The sequence below is a fragment of the Phyllostomus hastatus genome, unplaced genomic scaffold (assembly GCF_019186645.2).
Source record: "Phyllostomus hastatus isolate PE091 unplaced genomic scaffold, TTU_PhHast_1.1 phas_scaffold_11, whole genome shotgun sequence".
Classification (NCBI taxonomy): Eukaryota; Metazoa; Chordata; class Mammalia; order Chiroptera; family Phyllostomidae; genus Phyllostomus; species Phyllostomus hastatus.
Genome location: NW_025334005.1, coordinates 1,427,785 through 1,444,353, shown reverse-complemented (window position 1 = coordinate 1,444,353; position 16,569 = coordinate 1,427,785). Strand labels below are relative to the sequence as shown.

Here is a 16,569-nt window from a genome sequence, read left to right as displayed (position 1 = left end):
TGCTCACCGTCCGGTGGGGGTCCATCATGGCGAGCACGAAGCTGCAGGACTCCGAGGTGCAGGACCGCACGGTCTCCGTCCTCCCCTCGCGAAACAGCCGGGTCATGGAAGCCTCGTAGGTGAGGCAGAACTTGCCCATGTCCTGCGGAGGAGAAGGCACGTTCACGCACGGCCCGCGGGGAGGGGGTCGGGCGAGCGGGTAAGACCCCACGCAGCCGTCATTTCGTGTTTAGTCGCCGCCCGTCTCCACTCGGGGTTACGGGGCAGCGGGTGGCGGAGGCGGCGTTAGTGCGGCAAAGGCCGGGGGCCGCCCCGGCAACCCAGGTTTCCATCCCAGAGGCGGCGGGTGCCGGGGCACAGGTCCCCCACCTGCACACGCCCCCCCCACCCGAGTGCCGACGGCACACGTGGCAAGCAGGCCGGCGTGCAGCAGTCTGAAGTCACTCGAGGGGGGGGTGCTGGCGGCAGCAGGCCCTCCACCGCGTTTGGGGGCCGTGGGAACACCCGCTGGAGAGACCGTGGCTGCACGGGAGGGGGGCAGCAGGACTGCCTCATAGCAGGGCCCCCCCCCTGGACGGGAGGGGAGGGGGTGGGGAGGGAGCAGCCGTGGGACCGGCAGAGGCCATGGGGCGCAGGCGGGAGGTCCCTTTGGGACACTCTAGTTTTCTCGGTGAATCAGGTCACCTGCTGAGTAAGAAGGGGAGGAGGTGCTGGGAGTCCCACGAGGGGTGTGACCCGGGCATCTAGGGGCGCAGCGGGGGGCAGCCTGGGCCCCCAGAATCACTGCTCGTCAGTCTAGGGAGATGAGCCAGGAGCTTGGGGTTTTCGGCGGCTGCTTGGGAGCCGGAGAAGAGCTGGTCTGAACCCCGGGGGGCTCTGCTGTGCTTGGGGCCGCAGGGTCGAGGTAAGGGACGGGGGCCTCGGGCCGGGGAGGAGAGAAGGGGGGCGCCCGCGGCCACCAGGGGCTCAGGGAGGAACGGGTTCCCAACACGGCCGGGGACCTGGATCGTTCCTGATGGATAGCACCTGGGCTTTCTTTGGGGTGCAGCCTGGCGCGGGCCCCGGTGACCCCGCCGCGGCGGAACACCCTCGGTCTGCAGTCCAGACCAGCGAGAGCCCCGCAGGCTGCCGGGGCTGCCGGTGTGCGGGGGGCTTAGCGCCCCTCTGCACCTGCACCCCAGCCCCTGGTGGTCCCCACTGAGGGCTTCCCCGTGCCCCCAACAGAGAACACCCACTCACAGCACCCGTGCCTGACACGCCCGCCACTAAGATTCCCCGATGGGGCCCCACATGCCTTTCGGGAGCTCCCTGCAGGGCCCTTACTGGGGGGGAGGGGGTTGTTATGAATGAAGCAGTGGGGAGGGCGGAGGGCAGGACAAAAGGCATTTTAGTGTAAATCTGGCATTTTAGTCATTTAATAAAGGTTAACTGGGGGCCCAAGATGCAGTCAATTACTTGAAGTAGCTTCCCCCCCATCACACGTGAATACTGTAAGTGGCCAGCACCATCATGCACCATTCCCACCGCTGAAAAAGGCCAGCCGGACCACCTCTGGGCAAACGCGCAGAATGTTAGTGTGTTCGGACCCTCACGGAGCCAAGCCCCCGACGCCTGCAGCCCCCGGCAACCCGCCACAGCCAGCTGCCACCGGGCACCTGGCGCCGCCGAAGCACCCCGGTGTCCAGCGAGCGGGACGGAGGGACAGCGTCTGCACAGACACAAGCACACGAGGCGTGAGGCCACGGACCTGGCGCGCAGCAGCCGCACCTCCGCGGCCCGGGGCCGGTGGGGTGGGGCCGGCCGGGGGCCCTCGGCACCCCGCGTCTCCTCAGGGAAAGGAGATGCGGCCGGAGAGCAGGAAGCGAACCACCTCGGGCTGAGACCAGGGCCCCTGCCCAGTGTCTTCGTTCAGTCAGCCGTGAACTACGCGGCCACGGGCGTCTCCTCCTCCTCCTCCTGCCGGGGCTGGCGAGGTCCCGGCACCGGGCCCGCGGCGGCCAGTAGGACCGCACACGCCTCTGCCGTCGAGGAGCACGGCCTGGCGGGAGAGCTGGACAGGGTGTCGGGCAGTGAGGGTTAGCACCGAACAGAAGGGACGCAGGCCTCGCGGAGGGAGCGAGTGCAAAGGCCCCAGGGTGGGCAGGGGCCTCGCCTGTTTGAGGGGCAGCGTGGCAGGCGGGGAGTGAACGGGGCCCGCCGTGGTGTCGGGGGGGGGCGGGGGGCGGGGGGGGGGTGGTGGCCAGGGACCAGGCCGACGACCACGAACCTCCGGGATGTGCGGACTTGGAGAATGTAACCGTTTTAACTCCCACTGACCTCCGCCGGGGATACCACCCTAGAAGCACCGGTTACAAACCGCGGGAGTTAGGAGCGGCGTCTATGACTCTGAATAGAAAATCACAGCTATTTTCACACCCAATTACGGTGGTTGCACGCGTCCCAAAATGTCACCTACGCTTATCGCTGCTTCCAAGTTATAGTGGTCACCAGACCGGCTCCTTGAAATTCGGCGCCTCCTTAGATTCACTGCACCACTGAGCCATGTGGGCTATTTTGACATCTGCATTTTAAGGACCTGCTTAGCCCAGGTCAGCTGGTGTATCTCCTAGTACGCTTTATAAACGTTGTTCTGGGAAGGGGTCCCCAAGCTGCCCAGGGGGTCCAGGAACAGAAGAGGTTCGGAAGCACGGCTCGGACCCCGGGGCCGGGCAGGACGCCGGGATCTGTGCCCCACCACGGCTCCCAGCTGGGCAGGACGCCGGGTCTGAGCCTCAGCTCCCCCGAGAGCCCTGTCCCCACGGAGCCGGCGCTCAGCGGAGCACGCACTGGGATGTTCCGGATAGCCCGGCTGATGCAGCTCAGGGGTTGGAGCACCGGCCCCTAACCCGAAGGCTGCGGATGGGAGGCAACCGATTGATCGTTGATGTTTCTCTTCCTCCCTCTCCCTTCCTCTGCCTCTGAAGTCAATAAGTTCGGGATGGATGGATCTCACTCACATCTTCAATGGGTCACTCTAATACATGGGTCATTTTTCACAGGCGGAGTGCTGTGTGAAAAATTCCCCGAGGGGAGGGGCCCAGAAGGAAATCTCGACGACCTCCAGCTGGCAGGCAAAGAACAGGTGCACGTGCTTGGGTTCCTAAAACAGGTGCGCGTTAACTTTTAATAAGTAACCTGAGCCCCTGAAGACTAACTGTGATATACGGGCTCGTGCAAAAAAAAAAAAAATCAGAACAGGAAAACCGAAGAAAATCAAGACCAGCCTTCCCCGCCCATCTCGCCTTTCGAGACTCTGAAAATCATGCAGCCCCCACGGGCCAGCTGCAATCCAGCGTTCTCTGAGGGACCCCAGAGACCCGTGTGATTGTCTCAAGTAACAAAGCACTGCTCTTCTTTGGGTTTTTTCTCCGGTGATTAAAAATGTAAAACCATCCTCAGCTCAAGGGCCAGGCAAAACCAGGGGAAGGGATGGGCGTGGCCGGTGGCCAGACTTTGCCGGTCCCTGTGACAACCCAGTGACTCTCACACCCCGCCGTGGGGGGGCCTCCGTGTGTGTCTTCACGGTGCACACACACCACAGACGACATTTACCCGTTACCCAGCACCCCCTGCAGAGAGAGCCGCGACCTAACGAGTCTCACACCAACACCCCTTCCGACAGCTGCGAGTTCTCCCTGAGGGGCCCGGACACACAGCAGCTCCAGGGGCCTGCCCCGAACGAGGGACACGTCTCCCAGTAGAACTGCGGGTGCTGCGCACCCTGGGCTCCCAAGAAGGGTGAACTTATTGTGCGTCACTAACCGTTGGGCACGCTCTTCTCCTGTGAAACGAGCACCCAACTCTGCGCGAACTCCATCGTTCTATTGGGCTATTTACGCCCCGCCCCCAGCTGAAACCCTCCAGCCAAACCGTCCGACCCCCATCACTGCCCACGTCACCCCCCTCCGCCCCCCCCAGGTGAACGTCTCCTTCCCCGCACACTAAGGCAGGGAACCGTCCCAGCCACACCGGCCGCACCGCGCCAGAGACTGTCCTCTCCCAGTCCGGGTTCTAGGCTCTGAAAGTCTGGGCGTCGCCCCGCCCCGCCTCCCCCTCATCACCGGTGTTGCTCAGGGTGTCACCGGTCCTCCACGCATGTTCGCTGCCCCAGAGGGACCCGGAGGTCAGCCGACCGACTGACCTCCTCTCCTAAACCCGCCGCCACACCCCTGAACGCCTGTGACCCGGGCAGACCCGTCCATCTCCGGGGTGTCGGGTTTTCAACCCCCCTCCCCTTCCCGCTTCCAGGGCCTCTGGGTGGTGAGTCCACCCTGGGTCTCCTTTCCCAGCCACCCCGCATCCTGAGAGCTTTTCTGCGCGTGGACGCACGGATGTTCCTCCTGCACGGTCACCCGTCCTGGCCGGGCTCCCGGGGAGACCTCCCGGGGCGGCGGAGCTGCTGGAGGCAGCCTGCCCCTGCTTTCTCGGGGCCGCCCCTACATCCTCACCTCTAACGCCCCCTGCTGGCTACTGACCCGCAATGGCACTTGTCACGTGAGGGAGACGGGTCCTGGGAGTACAAGTTACCGGGGACGGAGGTGTGGCATTTTTAGCATCTGCCACGACGGTTTCTTCTTCTACCCGATCACATGACCCAACCTGTTACCGGGTTTCCGAGGGACACACCACCCTCCCGCCCGCCACCGGCGTCGGCGGTCGCTGCTGGTAGCGTTTTCCCTGCCCTGGCAGGGTCTACCTGCTGGCGCTGCGTAGGGTTCTCTGCATCTATAACGATGAGCAAATTCAGTCCATGTCCAAGGTCAGAGACGTCCAGTCATCTGCCCTCAGTGCTTCCTCCTGACCACATCCTTGGAGTTGGAGTCTCCCCTTTCCAGAGCAGGGAGACCGCCCTGCGCTCCCAGCCCGGATCCTCCCTGCCCTGTGTGACACGGGACACCGCCAGGGTCAGGGCCTGACGGGGCTGTGCAGCTGTGGGGTGCCAGGGGAGGCCGCCTGGGCCTGTGTCCCGCCCGCCCGGCGGGGCGCTCACCTTGTAGTGCGCCAGCTGCAGGGCCAGCTGCACGAAGGCGTCGGGGCTCGTGCGGCATTTCTTGATCAGCCCCTTTCCGAAGGCGTCGAAGGGAAAGGAGTGGAAATCCACGTCGTTGGCCAGAAGGTTGGCGCTGGCCAGGGACGTCTCTATCACCTCCTGGCACTGTGCGGGGGAGGAGAAAAAGGTTTGCCTTGTGGGTGGGGGGGAGGCAGGGGGGCACGGACCCGTCCCCAGAGGAAAACGCAAACTCGCTCTCAGGGCGGCTGACAGGGCCAAGGCCTAGAGGTGTTGTGCGGCTGGCGCCCGACGACGGCGTCCAGGGGCCATGGTGTGCGAGCAACAGGGCACCCACCCGGCCGAGGAGCCTCGGGGGGGTGCCCCCACACACAGGTGGGACTCAGGAGGGACACGGGCTCTCTGGCTCCCGGTGGGACCCCACATGGCACTCCCAACGGCCCCAGGGCTGTCTTGGGAAATCCACAGCGGCGATCGAGGAACCAGTTAATAAAAAAAAAAAATGGACCGTGGTCCAACCACGCAGTGCCCACGAGCCGTCACACCGTGAAATGACACGGCGAGCCCTGGCCAGGTGGTGGCTCAGGGGGTGAGTGTCGCCCCGACACGCCAGGGTTGCGGGTTCAACGTCCCATCAGGGCACAGACAAGAATCAACCGTTCAACGCCTAAATAAGTGGAACAACAAACTGACGTCTCCCTCTTTCTCTTTCTCTCTCAAATCGATTTTTTTTTGTAAAGGAAAAAGGAGGAGCCTTAACTACAGATCACTGAGTACAGAAAGCCCGTCTGAAACGGCGGGAGAGCAGCCCCCAGGCCCGAGACGTTCCAGAACAGGCAGCAACGGGGACGCCGCTGGGCAAGGCCGAAGCGCCAGACTCGTCCCTCTCCACACGGACCACGGCTTCTCGGGCCCCAGAGGTCCCTGCCTGGGTCGGACGGGCTAGGATCTGACGCTGTGCACCCTCAACTCCCTGCCCGAGGCTGGGGGCTGGCACCGAACGGACTACATCTGAGACTCCTCAGGAGAAACAAACATCATCCATTCATGACTTCAGAGTGTTTCAACTCCAAAGGAGGTGATCTTGCTTTTCCCTGTTTCACGGTGACGTGTCGCTGAGTCTCAGCTGGAAATCTCCCTGAGGACCTCTGCTACGATCTTCCAAGGGAAGAAGAAATGCTTCCTGGGGTTTCCAGGGTGACGGGAACTGCAGCCACGCCTCGGCCCCCGGCGGCGGAGGATTTTACTAAAAACCCCTCAGCGCCCTGGCTGGCGTAGCTCAGTGGATTGAGCGAGGGCTGTGAACCAAAGTGTCGCAGGTTCGATTCCCAGTCAGGGCACATGCTTGGGTTGCAGGCCATGGCCCCCAGCAACCGCACATTGATGTTTCTCTCTCTCTCTCTGTCTCCCTCCCTTCCCTCTCTAAAAGTGAATTAAAAAAAAAAACCCTCAGCGAGGCGAACGCCAGCCTCCGTGGGCTTCTGCTGAGCAGCGGTGGGCGCCCAGGAGGAAGAGCCCTGCCCGCGGGCCCCGGCCCGGAGCGGCCAGCCACACTTACCTCCTCCGGGATGTCCCACTGCAGCCGGGTGGGGGGTGGGATGTTTGGGTTGGCGTCCCCTTTGCAGTGGCCGTCCTCCAGGTAGCCCAGCTGGAAGCTGTCTGTGGACATGACGTACTGTCGGGGGGCGGGGGGGAGACAGAGACGGGGTGTCAGAGGCGGCCTTCCAGCTCACGGTGCGACCCGGGATGTGTCTGTCCCCCACAAAGCAGACACGTCCGTCGTCTGCTTTGACACAGCCAGACACAGCCACAAAGCAGGACGTCCGGGCGGCTGCTGCGGGGACCTGCTCACAGCCCGCGGGGCACCGAGGCCCTGCACGAGACCCAGCCGGGACCCACGTTCTCCGGCACGAGCATTCTCCGCGCACGTTGGAGAGCTGGCAGAGAGGGCCGGAGGGGCCGCGGCGGGGCTGGGCTGCGAGGCCAGGCCTTGGAAGAGGGCATCTGACGCCACGCCCTGTGTGAGGCGCTCGGGGCCGCCTCTGGGCCCCGGCTGCGGGAGGGCGTTCCCCGGGAGCCGTCCGTGAAACAGTCCCGTCTAGACTGTAAAGGTCTGTGGCGCACCTGCGGACACCAGGCCTCAGGGAGTGAGGGGAAGCCGCCGGTCCCAGCGGCCCCTCCCCTGCAGCCGGCCCCTCCCCTGCGGCCGGGACTCCAGGGCGGCCGGGAACACCCTCTTCCCACAGCTTATTCCACGGGGCCTTGCTGAGCGCCTTCCGCGGACAGCGGCCCTTCTGAGCACTGAGACCGCAGGGTGAATGAACCACAGACAAGGATTCCTGCCCTTCCTCGGCCAGCGAAACACGGCCCCCTGACCCAGCGAGGCCAATCCTGGGTTCACACTCGGGACAAATCAACACGGATGTTCACGTAAGCCCTGTGCACAAGTGTTCACAGAGGCAGGGCTCACTGTGGTCAGAAGTGGAGCTGACCCAGATGTCCGTCAGGTGATGAACGGAGGAGTAAAGGGTGGCCCGCCCACGCAAAGGAATACTATTCGGCCCTGAAGAGGGGCGGGGCGGCAACGCGGCCTGACAGTCAACGCGCCAGGTGAGGGGCCAGGCACAGAACACCACGTACTATGTGGTTCCGTCTCCACGCAGCGGCCAGAATCGGCAGGTGCAGAGACAGAAGGGACATGCACAGCTGCCAGGGGCTGGGCGGGGGCGGGTGCAGCCCGTCTGGGGGGCCACCAAGGGTCCCGGAATTAGTGCCGGGGCCGCACGACCGCCTGGTGCCTGCACGAACCCACCGCACGGTACTTGTCAAGAGGGGGAGTTTTACGGTCTGTGGATTCTCTCGATGAAAATTAAAAAATATTTTAAAATACACTTTATTGACTATGCTGTTACAGTTGTCCATTGTCCCCCCCTTTATTCCCTTCCGCCCTGCACACCCCCTCCCTCCTGGATTCTCCCCCTTTAGTCCATGTCCACGGGTCGTACGTGCAAGTTCTTCAGCTTCTCCACTTCCTACACTATTCTCACCTCCCCCTGTCTGTTTTCTGCCTGCCACCTGTGCTTCTCATTCCCTGTACCTTTCCCCTTCTCTCCCCCTCCCACTCCCCTGCTGATAACCCTCCGTGTGATCTCCCTTTCTGTGGTTCTGCTCCTGTTCTAGTTGTTTGCTTAGTTTGTTTTTGTTTTTAGGTTTTGTTGTTAATAACTGTGAGCTGGTTGTCATTTTACTGTTCATATATTTTATCTTCTTTTTCTTAGATAAGTCTCTTTAACATTTCATACAATAAGGGCTTGGTGATGATGAACTCCTTTCACTTGACCTTATCTGGGAAGCACTTTATCTGCCCTCCCATTCTAAATGACAGCTTTGCTGGATAGAGCAATCTGGGATGTAGGCCCTTGTCTTTCATGACTTGGAATACTCCTTTCCAGCTCCTTCTTGCCTGCAAGCTTTCTTCTGAGAAATCAGCTGACGGGCACTCCTTTGTAGGTAACTCTTTGTTTTCCTCTTGCTGCTTTTAAGATTCTCTCCTTCTCTTTCATCTTGGTAATGTAATGTAATGATGTGCCTCAGTGTGTTCCTCCTTGGGTCTGACTTCTTTGGGACTCTCCGAGCTTCCTGGACTTCCTGGAAGTAGATTTCCTTTGCCAGATTGGGGACGTTCTCCTTTATTATTTGTTCAAATAAATTTTTAGTTTTTTGCTCTTCCTCTTCTGGCCTTCTGGCACTCCCATGATTAAGACGCTGGAACGTTTAAAGTTGTCCTGGAGGTTCCTAAGCCTCTCCTCATTTTTTTGAATTCTTGTTTCTTCTTTCTGTTCTGGTTGACTGTTTATTTCTTCCTTCTGGTCCACACTGTTGATTTGAGTCCCAGTTTCCTTCCCATCACTATTGGTTCCCTGTACATTTTCCTTTATTTCACTTAGCATAGCCTTCACTTTTTCATCTAATTTGCGACCATATTCAACCAATTCTGTGAGCATCCTGATCACCAGTGTTTTGAACTGTTCATCTGACAGGTTGGCTAACTCCTCATCACTTAGTTGTGTCTTTTCTGGAGCTTTGATCTGTTCTTTCCTTTGGGCCTTTTTTGTTGTTGTCTCAGTGCACCTGCTACATAGCAAGGAGCGGAGCCTTAGGTGGTCACCAGGGCGGGGCAGCCCAGTCACTGGTTTGTGACGCTCTATGTGGGTGAGGGTCTGAGAGGGAACAGTGGCACTTGCTCTGCTCTCTGCCGGTTTTCAGTCACTTCCTTTGCTATCTGCAAGCAAAGTGGGCCCTTCTGGTGCTGATTCCCGGGTGGGTGGGTTTGTGTACATTCCAGGATCCTGTGGGTCTCTCCAATGAACTCTCCTGTGAGGCTGGGAGTTTCTCCTGCTGCTGCCTCAACACCCACAGGTGTTTTCAATCAGAGGTTTGAGGCTTTATTTCCCTGGGCTGCGACCCTGGGTTGTGCGGTCTGTCTCACTCCCCAGTTGTTCCTTCTGGTTTATCTGCACCCAAATGTGGGTCCACCCAATTTGCCAGCCGCCACCTCGCCGTGCATCTTCTCGGCCCAGCTGCCCGTCTCCGCCCCTCCTGCTGGGCTGGGTGAGTGTTTCTTCTTTAACTCCTCGGTTGTCAGACTTCCGTACAGTTCGATTTTCTGGCAGTTCTGGTTGTTTTTTGTTTTTAAATTTGTGGTTGTCCTTCTTTTGGTTGTGCAAGGAGGCACAGTGTATCTGCCTATGCCTCCGTCTTGGCCGTAAGTCCAACAAAAAAATATTTTAAAAAATAGAATCCCTGCGTGCAGGGAGCCTCCCCACCCATGAGGGAGGCAAACCGTCCATCCACCTGAGGCCAGACGGCGACACTGTCAGATGGCGAGGGGCTCTGGGGGGTACAGGAGGCCCACACACACACGTGCAGGCAGGGGCCACGCAGACCGAGCCCCAAAGGGGCACTGCCGTGTCCACACCGCTTGGCACCAGAGCAGCACGTTTAAACGTCAGCAACCCACCGAGAGCGAACAGAGCCCGACTCGGACCAGACGTGTCTCTGCTGTCACCCATCGCCGCCCAGGCCCCTCCAACCCGGCATGGCGCGACCCCCCGGGGCCCCGGCTCAGCCTGCACTTGCCAGGAGACTCTGCCCACCCCCCCTCGCCCCTGCACGGTCCCTGGAGCCGCAGGTCATTCTGTCAGCTGGGCTGTGACCGTTCAACATCACCACCTACAATGGGTCACCCTGGTCTAGGACGAAGTCCCTGTGCCCACTTCTCTGGGGCACCTAGGACATACCCCTGACCTCCTCACTCTCCGGGGGCCTCCCCACTGCCAGGCAGGAGCGCCCTCCGGGCCAGAAACAGCTCCCAGGCCCCTGTGGCCCCGCGTCCTGGAATGGACTGTGGTGCTCCGGGGGGAAGGTGTCCAGGGCCCTCTGGTGCTGCCCAGACGGCCGGCGGTTTGATGTTTGCGGCTTCCCAGCTCAGAGGAGCTCCAAGCCTCTGCTGGCGCCGGCAAAGCCTGGCGGTGGCGAGGGACCCTCGGTACTTGGCTGCTGCGGCGGGCGCCTGTCTCGGGACCACGCCGCTGTCTTAAAGACTGGCCACGCTGTTTTCCCCTTTCCCGTACAGAAAACCGCCCCCGCTGAGGGAACGGCAGTTACGTTCTGCCAGGACTCCAACCAGAGGTTAACATGGTCAAGAGAAGTCAAGGAAGGGGTGACAGGGGCTCCTGACCGAGTCTTGAGAGACGGCCGGGGACAGGGACACGGAGAAGAAGTGGGGTCACATAGGGGCTGGTGCCAGAAGTCTTCTGTGCAGGGAGAGCAGGCGCAAAGGCCCTGCGGCAGGACACAGGGTCGCTCTACAGTCCGTGTAGCCCCAGAGGGAAAAATGGGCAGATACAGTCTTGTAAAAAAGTGTCTAGTCCTGGTGGGTGTGGCTCAGTGGATTGAGTGCTGGTCTGTGAACCAAAGGGTCGCCGGTTCGATTCCCAGTCAGGGCCCATGCCTGGGTTGCAGGCCAGGTCCCCACTAGGGGGCGTGTGAGTGCCAACCACACACTGATGATTCTCTTCCTCCTTTCCTTCCCCTCTCTCTAAAAATAAGTAAATGAAACCTTAAAAAAAAAATGAAATCATGTGATAAAAAGGCTTGCTGTGTTTTCATAAGCCAAGGTTTTCAGATGCTTGTCTTTACCTGGCCTACAACCTGGCGGAGCAGGAGAACCTAGCCGACACAGCAAAGGGTGGTTTCGTTCGGAACAGGCGGAGCTTGGGTCTGCCCTGCCGTCGCTGCCCGTTCACCGCTCTGCGCTCCACCAGCAGGTGGCACCGCACGTGTTGCCAGGCGAGGGACCCGACGTGGGGGAGAGGACGCCACGAGGCCTCGGGTCCGGGTTTCCACGGCACACGCGCAGCACCGACACACACGCCGGAAACGCTCACCGCGGAGCCGGACAGACACCCCGGAGCGGAGCTCGCCCTGGGGCCGCACTCCCCTCCCCGGCCCGGGGACGCCCGCGGGAACTCACCTCCCAGAGGTGCCCCATGATGGGGGCGTCCGCCCAGGAGTGCTCCGCGTTCAGGCCCATCTTCCCGTTCTTGAAGACGATGAACGTGAAGGACTTGTCGAACCACCTGCGGGGAAGCAGGCGTGTCGGGGGGGGCGTCGGCGTTTACAGGGAGAAAAACAGACAAACGCCGTGACCGCGTTTCCTGCCGGATGGGCTCTCGGCAGACTTCGCCCCCGGCCCCCGGGCAGGTCCCAGGGGCGATGGAATCGCCGGCATGACCACGGAGGCACACAGCAGACGCCAGACACAGAGACGAGGGCCCGAAGGACAGACAGACACGGCATGGGAACGAGTAAGGCAGCTGGGAGAGAAGGGGGGTTGTACGTGCCTGCACCCCACCTCCCCCGGCCTGGCAGGCAGGATCCCACCTGACATATGCGGCACGGCCGTGCAGGCCAGGCCCCACCCACCCCGGTCTCCCTCGGGGGCCCCTGCACCCATGCCACACCAGCACCCCCAAATGGATGTGGTCGTGCATGGGGGTGGGAAGAATCTCAGACGTCAGACTGTGTGTGTGGGGGGGAGACAGACAGACACCGGAGGCAGGTCAGCCGCACGTCAGGCCCCTCCCGGGCCCCCACATGGCGAGGCCGGTACCTGTCGGAACACCTGCCGTGCAGCAGCGACTTGGCGTAGGTGTCCAGGGACGTCTCGGCGTCCTCCGCCCTGTAGCCCTGCTCCGTGTCATCCAGCGTCACGAAGAACGCCGCCTTCTCCACCGCGTCCAGGGACTGCTTGTTCTTGCCGCTCGCGAAGTGGGCCTGGCGGCACCGGGCCCAGGGCACCCTGGGGGGAGGAGGGGCACGCGGTCAGACTGCGGCGGTCGGGGGGCGTCACCTTGCACGTGACGTTTTGAAGGGACACCGTTCTTCCTAGGTGCCACGGGCTTTTAGGGACTTCAGGAAAAGGACCTGTCTGGGACTGTTCTGAGGAAGTCACAGCCGGGCGGGGGGGGGGGCCCTCTCCCCTGCTGGGCTCTGCTCCGAGCTCCGCCCCCACACCCCTGCCCCGAGGGCCAGCACACTCATCTAGGCTGCCACGCCCAGCTTCCAGATGAGGAAACTGAGGCATAGAGATGAGGTCACAGCTGCTCGCCGGCAGAGAGGGATTCAAACCCATGCCAGCCTGCCCGAGGCCACACTACAAGGGACACAGGACGTCCCGTGATGAGGGATGCCACACCCGGCAGCCAAGTTCAAGGGGTTCTTTTCTGTCCCATCTCACGTGGGCCACGGGGACCTGACCCGACACCCGCCTGCCTGGAGCTGTCCCAGCCCCGGCTTCCTCTGACGGTCACTCGGGCCTCGCCGGGTCCTGTGCCCCTGCCCACCCTTCCAGTCCACGGTCATCCGGCCAGTCTCCCGCCCTCTTCTCTCCTCAAGGGTGTGGCTGTGGTGCCCATGGTGCCAAAAGGCCCATCAACACGACAGGTCCCAACATGGCCCAGCTGTGACCGCTGCCCTCCACAACAGGTGACAACAGTGGTGACAGTGTGACTAGACGCACACGGGGTCCATGGACTCGGGCAGCTGAGATGGACAGCGCCCCACGCGGGCAGCACCGGGGCTGGGCGCTCGCTCACTGAGTCCCAGGGAGGGAGCGGAGGCCGGTGCCCCCACACCACCTCCACCCAGGCCACGGCCCCGCTGACACCCAGCACTCAGGACGTGGACTTATTCCCCAGGACATGCCCCCACCACTGCCCCTCCTGGCTGAGCCCGTGCCCCAGGGGTGGCTGAACTCTCCCGGCTTCTTGGCCAGGCCTCCCTTCCCACTCACATGGCTGCATCCCGTCCTTTCCACACCGGGCCCCCGTGTCCAGGGGCCCCGGGACCAGAGCAGTCCCGTAGATCAGCTAGGGTCACTGCAGCCTGCAGGGGCCCCTTGAACGGCCCTGATCACAGGATCGTGCTCGAATGTCATCAGGCCCACAGGACCCCTCCTGCCTCAAGTCCCCACCTCCCGACCCACCCCGCAGTTCCCTGCCGCCTCTGGGTGCCCTCGCCTGGGGCAGCGTCCTCGTCTCTGCGGAAGGGTCTCACCACCTCAGTCCTAACGCCGGGTGGCAACGCCACACGGCTGTACCTCAGGGGCTCTGACGGGGACGACACTCTCCCCCAGTGACGCTTCAGGCCAAGTCTGAACACAGCGTGGCTGGTCCCAACGAGGGGGCTGCCACTGGCCTCCAGTGCTCGTCATCACCCCCCCCAGCACACGGGACAGGGACCCCGGAACAATGATCTGACCCCCACTATCTCAGAGCCGCGGCCAAGACACCTGTCCTGAGCACCTGTGCCAGCTGCATCCCCGGCCCACACTGCGTGACCCCCCAGGTGAGGCAGGAGTGCGCAGGCATAGGCCTCGGTTTAAACGCGTTCTGTCGCCTAAATCCCACACGAGGCCGCCCGTGCAGAAGCCCAACTCCTGACTTCTCTGTCGCGTGCCCCGGAAACCGCATGCGCAGGCGGCCCAGGTGACCCGAAGCCGCGGTGAGACCCGCCCCCTTGAAACACAGCCGAACCAACCAGTGCCCTTGGCCCGTGGGGCGTGCCCCCACCCCAGATGCCTCCTCCCAGATGGGCCCCCGGGACGGGAGAGAGCCCCGGGTGCCCCCCCAGCCCAGACTCGCCACCCCTCGCGGAGGAGCCGCCCACCTGTCACCCGCGGTGAGGGCCGCCAGCTTCGCCTCCCCGGCCTGCGGCTCCGACGGGTCGTCCAAAATCCGCTGCATCTGCTGCTCGATCTCCCGGGGCCGCAGCAGCCTGCCGTCGTGGTACAGCCAGACCTTGAAGTAGCGCCCCTTGTGGAACACGACGATGTGCTTGCTGTCCCTCACGTGCTGGATGGTGTCTGGGGGCGGGGCGAGATGCGGGACCGCAGCGCAGGTCAGAGGCGGGGCGAGAAAGGGGCCCGCCGGCCAGCCACGCCCACACCTCGGCCGGCCACGCCCATGCTTCGACAGGCCACGCCCACGCCTTGGCCGGCCACGCCCACGCCTCACCCCGCCCGCCCCCACTGTGCTCACGTGTCCACCGCTCCGGTCTGCAGAGGGTGGAGCACGGCGTCAGAGCCCAGAGCCCTGGAGCCAGGTGTGTCGGCCTGGGCCCACGACTCAACCTCACGCCCACCCGCTTCCACCCCCGAGCCTCCACTTTCTCATCTGTGACATGGACCCCCGTGGTCACGGCCCCCAGACCACGAGCAGTTGGAAGAGACCGTGTCTCGTTCCTGGTCTTAAAGGAAAAGCTCTCAGCGGCACATTGCTGAGGAAGTCGGCTGTGCACCGCCTTGCCCTGAGGTTCATTCTTGCCGCTGTTACTCAACGCGGCACTAGAAGTCCCAGCCAGAGCAACTGGGCAGGAGAAAGGAGCGGGCGCCCCAATCGGAGCGGAAGGAGGAAAACCGTCCCTGTGTACAGATGACGTGCTATCACGCACAGAAAACCCTCAGCAGCGGTGCCCAACCTTCCGGCGGCTCCCGGCCGCCCTGAAGGAAGAAAGAGTCGTCTTCGGCCATGCGTTCAAGACATCGCGACACGTCATCACAAAAAAAGTCTCACGATGGTTTCGTTTACGATTTTGTGTTGGGCCACATCCACAGTCACCCTGAGCTGCATGCGGCCCGCGGGCTGAACACCCCTCCCCGAAACACCCCACCCCAAAACTGTTACAACTAATAAACACATTCCGTACGAAGCGGCAGGACCCAAACACCAGGCGCGTCCCTGTGCACTAGTAACGAACTCTCAGAAAGAGAAATGAAGAAAAAGTTCCCATCTATACCCGCGTCCAAACGAACGCGACACCGGGGACGCACCTCACCGGGGGGAGGCGGCGGCGGCGCAGGCCCGGCCCGAGACGCCCGCGGCCGGCGAGAGGAGGGAGCGCCCCCGCCCCGGGACTCACCCGTTTCCTCGCCCGGGATCCGCGACGTGTTGAACATGCGCTCCCACTGGGCGGAGCAGAGCGGGATGGTGGACCCCAGGAGAAGAATCTGGGATACAAAAGGGTGTCTCACACACACAAACTCCGCAGGGGAGAGAGGAGGGGCAGGCGCCAACACCACACACGGGGCACCGGGCTTGCGTCCCGAGCCCACGGCGTGGCCTGGCTTAACCGCCCCTGGACCCTTAAGGAACGGCTGCTCCCCGGGGTGCGGGGGGGCTTCCAGGGGGCGTGCTGGACCTCCCAGGGCCCAGCCCCCCGCGCTGTCGCCTCCTGAGGAACGCACTCTGACCAGGCTCATGTCGGCCAGCCCTTCGGCCGAGGGCTGCATTTACAAAAGGAGTGCCCTGTCCCTCTCCAGTGGGTCACCAACTGTACTGCTGTCCTTCCAAGTCAACCAGAGTGCCTTCAAGAGGCAGGTGACAGAAGTGAGTGCATCAGACCAGTTACAAAAACAAATGAGCAGTGGCCGAGGGGGACAGAAGGCAGATGGGGGGCACCTGGTGGGTGATGGGTGGGGAGGGCGCAGCAAGGGACAGGGGACGGGGACGGCCGAGGGCGCAGAGGCAGGGGGAAGGCACAAGGAGGGAACAGCCGTGTCCACGCCCCAAGTGTAGTGTCAGGTCTCCATGGGAACTCGCCAGCTGCGCAGGGACACGACTGGACCCTCGTGAAGCTGGTTTCGGAAGAACTGGCTTGGAAAGGGGGTCCGTGTGCTCACCGGTTTGAGCTCCTCCCGGTCCAGCTTGCGTCTGTACAGCAGGATGGCGTGGATGGCGTTGCCCGCCCTGGCGGCCTGGATGTGCGTGGGCGTCACGTACAGCAGGTCCTGCAACGGGACTCAGGTCAGCGCGGACAGAGCTCGCGGGGGCCCACGGGCTGCCTGAGCACGCGGCGGCCGTGCTGAGTCAGCCGCGCAGGCTCCGGGTCACCCCTGCGCTGCTGCAAAACCACTGTCGTTTCACTTCCCGAACTTTGCCAGTTTCGCCTTATTTTATGGA

The 16,569-nt window shown here is 62.5% G+C and overlaps 1 protein-coding gene across 2 annotated transcripts in view; it reads right to left on the bottom strand.

Annotated features, from left to right (window-relative positions):
- Positions 1 to 16,569, bottom strand: part of CPT1A (carnitine palmitoyltransferase 1A) — a 46,312-nt gene that overhangs the window by 7,241 nt on the left and 22,502 nt on the right. For both annotated transcript variants that reach the window (XM_045854857.1, XM_045854858.1), the window contains exons 8-15: positions 16,290 to 16,397; positions 15,530 to 15,617; positions 14,279 to 14,474; positions 12,222 to 12,410; positions 11,583 to 11,688; positions 6,606 to 6,722; positions 5,030 to 5,194; positions 8 to 142 (exon numbers count right to left, since the gene is read on the bottom strand). In XM_045854857.1, coding sequence (XP_045710813.1) covers positions 8 to 142; positions 5,030 to 5,194; positions 6,606 to 6,722; positions 11,583 to 11,688; positions 12,222 to 12,410; positions 14,279 to 14,474; positions 15,530 to 15,617; positions 16,290 to 16,397 — 1,104 coding nt within the window. The remainder of the gene's footprint in view (positions 1 to 7; positions 143 to 5,029; positions 5,195 to 6,605; positions 6,723 to 11,582; positions 11,689 to 12,221; positions 12,411 to 14,278; positions 14,475 to 15,529; positions 15,618 to 16,289; positions 16,398 to 16,569) is intronic.